A 10,228-nucleotide genomic window follows, 5' to 3' on the forward strand; every position below is an offset into this window, starting at 1 on the left:
TCTCAGTAGTACAGTTTAACCTAGGGCCTCATGCATGCTTTTTTTTTTTTTTTTCTATTTAAGACAGAGTCTCACTAATTTGCCCAGGCTGGCCACAAATTGATGATCCTCCTGCCTCACAGCCTCCTAAGTCTCTGGGACAGCACCAACACACTCGGGTTGTCCTTCCCTTTTCTTGATGGTATCCTCTGAAGCATAAGCTTCTAATTTCAGTGATGTCCAATTTACTCACTTTTTCTTTTGGTGCTTTTGTTTTTGATATCCTTTTTTTCCCCCATTAAGTTTATCGGTACATTTTAGGTATACAGTACAGTTACATTCATCATTAGGATCTTGTACCTTTACATGATATACCTTGGTTCCTACTTTTTCCCCATTCCCCTGCCCTCCCTACAACCCCTTCACCCTTTCCTATTTACAAAGACTTTGTTTCCATTTTTCATATTTTTTCTTTTCCCTTCTTTCCTTTCCCCTACCCCTCCCACTTCCCATAACCCTTTAGATATTTTCTTCCTATTTCACATTATCAGTTATACATTTTGATCCTTATTTACACTTTTAGTTTGTCATACCAGGGAAACTATTTGGTATTTACACATGTGTGTTTGATGTCCTTTCTAAGAAATCACTACCAGGCTGGGGATTTAGCTCAGTGATGCTGTGCCTACCTTGCAAGCACAAGGTCCTGAGTTTGATTCCCACTACTGCAAAAAAAAATTCACATCTTGGTGAATAATTCTCCATTCCTTAGTATGGGCTTTACCTTCTTGCAAAGAGAACAGTACGAAAGGAGGAAAAAAAGGCAACATTAGTAATGTTATTGTGGAGAAGCCCGACAAGGACTCCTTAGCCAGAGTTCAGGCCTGTGTCTATGTCATGAACCATTCTCAGTACGGTGTGATGGAAGTGGGACTTTACTCTCCTCTTCCTCCCACATCCCATAACCTCAGTTCATCCATCAGGAAAATATTGGCAATCCTAGTCCAGGGGCATTCTACAGAATCACTGACCATGCCACCTTCAAGTCACCCAGGTTATTAAAAACAAGGAAAAAAGGTTGTCACAGCCAAAAGGAAGCTAAGGAGACATGAGACTAAATGTACATACTGACTAAAAAACTAGGAAATCAACTACTTCATACCAATTAGGATGGCTGTTCTCCAGAAAAAGAAAAAGGAAAAGGTCCTAGCCACTTGAAAGTATGTTTAATTTCATTCATAATAAGAGAAAAGCAAACCAAGATTTTTTTTTCATCTATTAAATTGGCAAAAATATAAAATCCTGAAGTCACATGGTGCCCATAGGGCAGGGAAGGTGCTTACTAGGAGTGGGGTTCCTACCAGTGCCACTTTTCCCTGTGGAAGGGGAGTCTGGCGACGCATCCCAATCCTACAAAAACATCTCCCATTCAATCCAGCCAGCAACTCCTCAGAACTGACTCTGAAGAAACCCCTTGAATGAGAGCTAACACATACGTACGGGGTTACTCACTATCGTTCATGACAGCAGAGTACTGGATACTATCTCAGCAGCACAAACAGCTGGACACAGGGTGTCACAGATGTCTGCGATGGGGCAATCTCTTTACTTTACTGTTAGGACAAACTGCAAAGCGCAAGCAAGTGTGGTCACCTCTCAGGATCGTGGGGGGACTGGGTCTTGAGCCCTCCTTAGATACCATAACCTGTGAGTGCTCAGATCCCTTGTATCAATGATGCAGTGTTTAGATAAAACCTATACACATCCTCCCACCAACTTTAAGTCATCTCTACATGACTTATAATAATATGCATACAATGTAAATGCTATGTAACTAAATAGTATATTATATTTTTTAGGGAACAGTGACAAGAAAAAATATTCTGTACATGCTCAGTAGAGACAAATTTTGTTTTTCTAAATTTTTCCATCACAGTTGGTAGACTGCAGCTGTATCTCCAAACACTGTGGCTGTGTAAAGAAGGCAGACACATTACAGCAGCATCTCTGTGATGAATGAGTCAGCAGTGGGGGGCTGAGGCCTCCGGAAAGCTTGGTGCTAAAGATTCCTGTCCAGGGTCTAAGAATGTGCCGTAAGAGGTGGCCCTGTGAGTCGGTAGAGTCATCAGATCTGCCCTCCACAGTGTGGCGCTCTCATCTGAGCCACTAAGGACCCCACGAGAACAGAAAGGTAGAGAAGGCAAACTCTCACTGTGCAACTGGGACACCTGTCTTCTGTCCTGGGATACTGGACTGCCTAGTTCTCAGGCCTCTAGCTGCACCCTGAGAACTGTGGCATCAGCTCCAATAGTGCCCAGGCCTTTGGCCACAGACTGAATATACTACCAGCTCACCTGGGCCTGGGCCTCCAACCTGCAACCCGCAGACTGTGGGACTTTTTGGCTTTTATAACTGTGTGAACCAATTCTGATAACAAATCTCCTCGGCTATCTGTATTTGTTATATATTTTATATCTCTTATTGGATCTGTTTCCTGGAGAACTCTGACTAATACAATCTCTTATTTGGGGGAATGAAGGGAGGGAGGACAGACAATAAAACTAAAAAAAAACTGGGCCTGGTGGTGCACGCCTCCTGTAATCCCGGCACTTGGGAGGCTGAAGCAGGAGGATTACCGTGAGTTCAAAACCAGCTTGGGCTACATAGTAAGTTTCAGGTCAGTCTCAACTACATAGTGAGACCCTGTCTCAAAAAAAAAAAAAAACAAAACTAAGAAAAACTTCTCTTGCCTATTCCTTCTTGGAGTTCTGAAATAATATTAATGTTTTAAATATCAAATAAGAGGGCTATTTTAAATATCAAATAAGAGGGGATTTAACTCAGTGGTGCTGCTGCCCGCCTCCCAAGTGCAAGGTCCTGAGTTCAATCCCTGGTAACAAAAAAAAAATTTTTAAAGTTAATAGTAGGGGGTGAAGGGAGGGCAGGGGAACGGGGAAAAAATAAAGAACCAAGATACATCATGTAAAGGTACAAGATCCCAATGATGAATGTAACTGTACTGTATACCTAAAAAATACGATAAATTTAATGGGGAAAAAAAAGTAATAGTAAAATTGACATGCCCAGAGAAAAATGGGATAAAATGAAAGACATACAGAAACTGACAAACCTACAATGAATAAAATAATCACAATGAAGTGGGAGGAAATAAACACAGTATTCCAACTATGTATTCTCAGACCAAAAGTGTGAACAAATATTTACCTCTAGTGAGCAAATTTTTCATTTACCATAGGTAGGTTAACAATTGTAACAAATGTCCAGGCATCCTAGGGTTGAAGAGCTAAATATGTTGGAGAAAGCGGAAGTGAGTTTTCTTACTGTCAAAAAAAGGAATTTAAAAAAGGGGTGATGAGAAATAAGGGCATGGGGAAATTGGACTAACCCTGTGGTGTGGCCCAGGACTGCAGATGCATGTGTGAGTCACAACTGCCCACGCAGGTACCACAGGGAGATGAGTGCATGTGCATCCATGACACCCTCAGAGCAACAAGCACTGACACAGCCTCGGCTCTGGCATCTATCACCACCCTCCGACAGGATACGGGGCTCCCAAGGCACTCGCCAGTCCTGGGCTGGGTCAGGATGGTGAGGTGAGCCAGGAAAACGTCATCCTGGAAAATCAGGTTGTGCTCAGACTGGCTGACTCACATGAGAGGGCACAGCATGGCCTGGAGGGCCCATTTGGCAAACCTGGAACAATTTGAATACTAAATGACTAAGGCTATTAAGAGACTATAAGGGCCGAGGATTTAGCTCAGTGTTTCCATCACCTGCCTTGCAAGCCCAAGGACCCGAGTTCAATCCCCAGTACCCCCCCAAAAAAAAAGAGAGAGAGAGAGAGAGACTATAGGCTAATGAATTAAACAGGAATCCACAAGTCAGAACCAGGCATGGCGGCACACACCTGCAATCGCAGCACTTAAGAGGCTGAGGAGGATCACCATGAGTTGGAGGCCAATCTGGGCTGCATAGTGAGTTCAAAATCAGCAACTACATAGCAAGACTCTGTCTCAAAAAACAAAATAGTAAGAGGCTAAGACAAGATTATAAGTTCAAAGCCAGCCTGGTCTACATAGCAAGACCCTATTAAACAAAACAAAACAAACCTCATTGTACAAGAGCTCAACTAAGAAACTTAAGAAGTTAAGGGACTAGAAGATGATGCAAATACCATATTAATGCATTCATTTGGGGACAAATCACTAAGGAATGCCATACATGACTTCAGAATTGCAAATGGAAAAAAAGACCACCGTGGAGAAGTCTGGCAGGTCCATGTGAATCAAGTGATTGAGCATGTAGCACAGACGTGCTGCCCCTCCTGAAGGGACACACACAGAGAGCACCTCACTTCTGAGTAAAAACACAAAACTCAAGTCCAGTTGCAAGGAAACATCAGACACAGACAAACTGTAGGACCACTGACAAAATAACCAGCCATTCAAAGCGTCACAGCCATGGAAGACAGACATGAGGCACTGTCCCTGAGGAAAATCCTAAGAGCCAGCAGCAAGTCAGTTTACAGAGTAGGTGTTGTGTTCTGTCACATTTGGGGCTATGAGAACACATGGAAAACTTTTATTCTTCTGGCTCTGTGAGACAGGGTCGACACAAACTCCTGGTAACCTTCCTGATTCAATTTCCCAAGTGCTGGGATTATATAGCCATGTGCTACCTCACCGGGCTCAGCTAGAAAATCTCTAAAGAGAGACGTCCATACACAGCTGCTCCTCAAGCTATGATAGGGTTACATTCCCCTAAACACAGCACAAGATGAAAATGTAATTGTTGAAATGTCTGTTCTCAGTACCACTACCACCACCAAAAACAGAGAAGCCAGGCACTGTGGCACAAACATATAATCCCAGCACTCTAGGAGAATAAGCCAAGAGGATTGTTTGATCCCAGCCCAGAAAAATTACCAACTTAGCAAGACCCTGTTTTAAAATTTTAAAAAATAGAAATGGCCAGTGTAAACACCTTGGGTTCAACCCCCTGTACCACACTCAAGTCCTCAATATACCTCACCTCTTGACATCATAGCTTAGCAACACAGTGCACTGCATGGTGCCAGACGCACACCCCAATAACCATGCTACCCAGCATTGGGTAGACCAGACTGCATCTTGCTAGCCTGGGAACAGATGAAACTTCAGAATTTAAAGTATAATTTCTAACATCATGTAAAGGTACAAGATCCCAATGATGAATGTAACTGTACTGCTTACCTTAAATGTACCAACAAACTTAATGGAAATAAATAAAGTATAATTTCTAGATAACTGCATATAACCTTTGCTCCATGGTTATATTTTTAGCTTTAGGTAAAGCTAAAAAATCCTAAGTCAGACCATCATAAACAGAAGACCATCTGTAATATTGATGGTAACTTCCCAGTTTGCTCACTGAAAGGGAGAAAGAGGAAGAGGAAGAAGGAAGAGAGAAGAAGGAAAAAGAAAAGGAAAGGAGGGAAAGTAAGAGAGAGAGAGGGAAGGAAGGAAGAAAGAGAAATAGGGAACTTTCCAAAACTACAGCAGTCCCAGCTTATCTGTAGATTCACTCTTCATAGTTCTGCTTATCCAAGGTCAATGACAGCCCAAAGTTACTGAATGGAAAATTCCAGAAAAAAGCCTATTTGGAGAACTTAAATTTTATGGGCTGGGGATTTAGCTCAGTGGTTCCACCACCTGCCTTCCAAGTGCAAGGTCTTGAGTTTGATCTCCAGTACAAAAAAAAAAAAAAAAAAGAGAGAGAGAGAGAAGTGAAAGTGAGGATGAAAGCAGAGGTTACAATGATGTGGGCCGTGAGCGGAGGGATGTGGCAGCTGCTAGAACCTGGGAAAGGTGAGGATCTTTGCAGATGGGATCCAATGACAATGAGGTCATCCCTAAGTCTAGTGACTGAAGTCCTTATGAGAAAGGGACACAGGGATTCAGACACATGGAAGATGACATTACAGGGCAATGGAGACTGAGCTGATGCAGCCAGAAGCCCAAGATTGCTGGTAGCTGCCAGAAGATAAGACAGGCAGGTACAGATTCTCCCTTAGGATCGATCCCCAGAGGAGCCAAACCTTCTGAGCTCTTCGTCTGGGTCTTCTGTCTTGTAACTCCCAGTTTGTGATACTCTGTAATAGCAGCACTGGGAAACTAAGCTAATGTGTAATAGTTTGTTAAGGAAATGAACCAAAAAATTTCAATTTCTAAGTCTTCACTTCTAATACAGTAATTGTCAAAACATGTAACAAAAACAAAGTTCAATCATTTTTAAGAATGTCAAGAGACACTGAAGCCAAAATTTCTGTGCCAAACAAACCCTCTATCAGTATAGGCATGTGAACATATCAGAAGAGGTCCAGGGTCCCAAGCAGAATGGGCAGAGGCAGATGTTGGTGAGAAGGGCAAAGATGGGGCTGCCTGGGCCTCCGCTGTCCGTGATGACTCCACATGTGACTTGTGAGGACAGTGAGGGAAGCTGAGGCTGTGCACACTCATGGCCACGGTTTCTAGCTAGATGCCCCCCAAAGCCTCGTGTGCTCATAGGTGGGCTTTGGGGAGGTGCTGGATCATGGGGCGTGATCTTCATCGGTGTGGATGAGTCCACTGATGAGTCTATAGCTCAGTGTGACATGTGGGGGTGAAACCTGGTCAGAAGAGGTGGTGTCTGGGGTGTGGCCTGGCAGGGTCTATCTCCCTCCTCCTCCCTTGATTTCTCTCTGCTTCCTGCACACATACCATAGAGCAGTTTCTCCACTTTGATGCTGCACTACCAGGCCACTCTGCCCTGGAACCAGCTGACTATGGACTGAAACCTCTACAAACTGGGAGCCAAAATCTGTCCTCCTTTAAGTTGTGGGTGTGGGGTATTGTGTTTCAGCAACGAGAAAGTGACTGAGACACCCACTCCACATTCAGTAAGCAATGTAGCAGTACACCCAAAGACATTCATGCAGCACTGTCTACAGACTTGAGTGTCCTGACTGTTAAAGTGCTCTGGGAAGCCAGGCATGGTGGTGCACACCTGTAATCCCAGAACTAGGGAGGCTGAGACAGGAGGATTGCTGTGAGTTCGAGACCAGCCTGAGCTACACAGTGAGTTCCAGGTCAGTCTCAACTACATAGTGAGACCCTGTCTCAAAAAAACAAAACAAAACAACCAACCAAAAAAAGTGCTCTGGGAAAACATGGGCTCCTAGTTCCCTGCTGATAGAGGCCATGTGCAAATATGGACAAATGACCACATGCATGGATGATCACTATTGTGGCCATGCACGTTCTAGGATCACTACTGTGGAAAAACAACCTCTCGACAACTGAAAAGGAAGCTGGAAAAGGCAAGTTATATGTGACGGTATATTCAGAGGTCACTAAAAACTCTTCCCTAGTAAAAATGCTTGGTGTTTCAGTTTTACACAGTCAAGGGCAACTCGATTCCAGACGAGAAAGGACATATAGAAACTGCTGGAATTGTGGGACAATGCAGCCTTCCTTGGTCAAGATGATTCTCAGCAAGCTAATGCCCTAAAACACTACTTAGACAGAATGTGCTAGAAGACCAGACACAGCCAATGTGCAGGGCTACAATCTCTAGAAGCTCTGGCCTCTGGGAAGTCAAGATTCCACCTCTCAGCTCATCCTTTGGTTCTTGGCTATAAACTCACCTGAGCTGGTGGGATCTGTGCTGAGCTCCAGCTGGAGCTCACTCTGCTGTGCCACCCTGGTCTGTTCCTCCAACACTTGGTCAATAGCATCCAGTCCTGAAGCCACATCATGGGGTGTCAAGTCAAAGGAGGCCAACTCCTCACACATCTTCTCCTGAGAGCCCAAGCACACGCTTGTCATAACAGAGCAGAGCAGGGCAGGATCAGGTATCCAGGAAAAAGTGGGCATCCAGACAGTACTGGAAACTGACAGGAAATTCCAAGAGCCCAGGCCCCTGGCATTAAGGCTAGCTCACAGGCTGTCCAAACAACTTTGGCCCATATCAATGTCTTTAACCATTATTTCCCCTGTATTGCCAACAGTTTACAACTGGAAAATTTCCCATTAAAATCTATATTTCAAAAGCCAGAAAATCTGGCACACTGCCCACTCCAAGTAGAGGCTGCCGGTGGTCACTGCTGTCCCAGGGCACCAGGACCTGCCCCAGGGAGCCCCAGCTCTCATAAAACTTCATCTCAGACTTCAGAACAGCCAGGCCTTGCTATGTGGCCTTCCTACAAGGCCATTCCTGGAAACACACACACAGCCCTAAACAGTAGCTCAGAGGCAGAGAGAAGTTCTATGTAGAAGTGTGCTGGAAACAAAGGACAAGTGGAACCAAGAGGGTCTACAGGGGCCACATCTGCTGTTACAGCCACCAGTGGTGAGCAGCTCTCTACACAGCAGCCTTCCAAGTATCAGGCCAGAAAGCCCAAAGATCAGATACTGCAGGAAGGATGACAGAGCAGAGTGTCAGGCAAGGCTGTCACCACTAGCCAGCCAAGACAGGGATCTGATAGGAGCCTATGTATGGATCCTGTGTCTCAAGGGACATCCAAGGCCCAATTAGTCAGCCTCCAGCTCTGGCAGACATCTGACTGCAGGAATCAAGGCAGTAGGAGTGCCTGGGTCTGCTGAATCCTAACAGCTGTCCCCCTAGGGTCTAGATTTCCTCTAAAAAGATTTAGAAATCCAGGAGAAACAGCAGACATTTAGCACAGAGGCAATAGACTCACCACATTGTGAGCTTCATCAAAGATCACGACAGTCCCCTTCAGGTCAATGTTGTGTGCCTTGCGACTCTATAAAGAAGAAGAGGAGAGAACAGGCTGAAGCCAATAAGGGCAGGGAAAGAGGGAAGCTGAGGCCTGTGGTGGGCAAGAAACATCACCAGTATAGACCACACAAACCAAAGGCGCAGAGGTAAAAGGCCCTCATACCTGACTCTCAGAAGTGACAACTACTCAAGCCTAGTTTTGAACAGCAACCTAGCAACACCTACCCAAGGCTGACTGGCAGCTACATACTTGGTAGGCATCTATCCATGGGAAAGGCTTACACAGAGCATGAAGAGCATGTGATGTGACCAAAAGAATGGCCAAGGAAGCACAAGAGCCTGGCCATAGCAGTCAGGCAGCCACAGAAGTCCACACTTCCTATAATCCTCCTGGTATACACTTGGGGATTTTTTTTTTGGTACCGGGGATTGAACTCAGATCTTTGCACTTGCAAGGTACACTTGGGGAATTTAAAATTCCACCACCCAGATCCTTCCCCCAGAGCCTGATGCAGACTACTTGAGGAGAGGTCCAGCATTGTATTTTTCTTTTTTCTTTTTTTTTTTTTTGAGACAGGGTCTCACTATGTAGTTGAGATTGACCTGGAACTTACTATGTAGCCCAGGCTGGTCTCAAACTCACAGCGATCCTCCTGCCTCAGCCTCCCAAGTGCTGGGATTACAGGTGTGTGCCACCACGCCCAGCTGTATTTTTCTTAATTGGAGCTTAATTCCCATACAATAAAATGCCCATATAAATTTACAGCTGGGTTTTGGCAGATGTGTACACTGTGTAACCACCACCTCTCCACTACCTTCTCCACAATGTCACGGTAACAGCTGGCTCTCCTTGTGTCATCCTCCCTGGGTCAGTATGTGTGAGACTCACCCGCTCCTCGTGGTTCTGTGACCAGCCATGCACTCCTCACTACTCATAGGTCAGGACTTACTTCCTGCTTCTGGCAACTGTAGGTCTAGAATTCTCTGGGCCTTCATTTCCTGCAGTGGGGCTGCCTGACACATTGTGTACACAGAGCTACAAACCCACGAGTTACAGGTGAGACTTCTTGTTACTCAACATTCTCAACACTTGTTCTTTGTTTATTGTGATACCGGGCATTGAACCCAGGGCCTGACACATGCTGGGCAAGCGCTCTACACTGTCATATATCCTCAGCCCTGTCTATTTTGGGACAAGGTCTTGCTGATTGCCAAGGTTGGCCTCAAACTTGTGACCTCCTGCCTCAGCCTCTTGAGTAGCTAGGACTACAGGTGTGTAACAACACACTTGGCCGAATTTTTAAAACTTTTTCATTACGATCCTTGGGTGTCTAAGCTAAGGAATCACAGCCTATCCCAAAGCTGCACAGGCTGCTCCTCCATTGCTTCTGGAACTTTTGCATTTAGGTTTGCACAGTACAGAAGGCTAAGATTCATTCTTTCCAAATGGATAGTCCAGCATAATAAA

At 44.9% G+C, this 10,228-nt stretch overlaps 1 protein-coding gene across 9 annotated transcripts in view; it reads right to left on the minus strand.

Annotated features, from left to right (window-relative positions):
* Positions 1–10,228, minus strand: part of Rtel1 (regulator of telomere elongation helicase 1) — a 42,195-nt gene that overhangs the window by 20,992 nt on the left and 10,975 nt on the right. For 8 of the 9 annotated variants that reach the window (XM_010633357.3, XM_033767183.1, XM_010633356.3 and 5 more), the window contains exons 9-10: positions 8,720–8,785; positions 7,664–7,817 (exon numbers count right to left, since the gene is read on the minus strand). In XM_010633357.3, the coding sequence (XP_010631659.1) occupies positions 7,664–7,817; positions 8,720–8,785 (220 nt within the window). Of the gene's footprint in view, positions 1–7,663; positions 7,818–8,719; positions 8,788–10,228 lie in introns of those variants that run through there. The other variant, XM_033767185.1, reaches the window with a different exon arrangement.

The sequence above is a fragment of the Fukomys damarensis genome, unplaced genomic scaffold, assembly GCF_012274545.1.
Source record: "Fukomys damarensis isolate Sample0158 unplaced genomic scaffold, DMR_v1.0_HiC HiC_scaffold_22, whole genome shotgun sequence".
Lineage (NCBI taxonomy): Eukaryota > Metazoa > Chordata > Mammalia > Rodentia > Bathyergidae > Fukomys > Fukomys damarensis.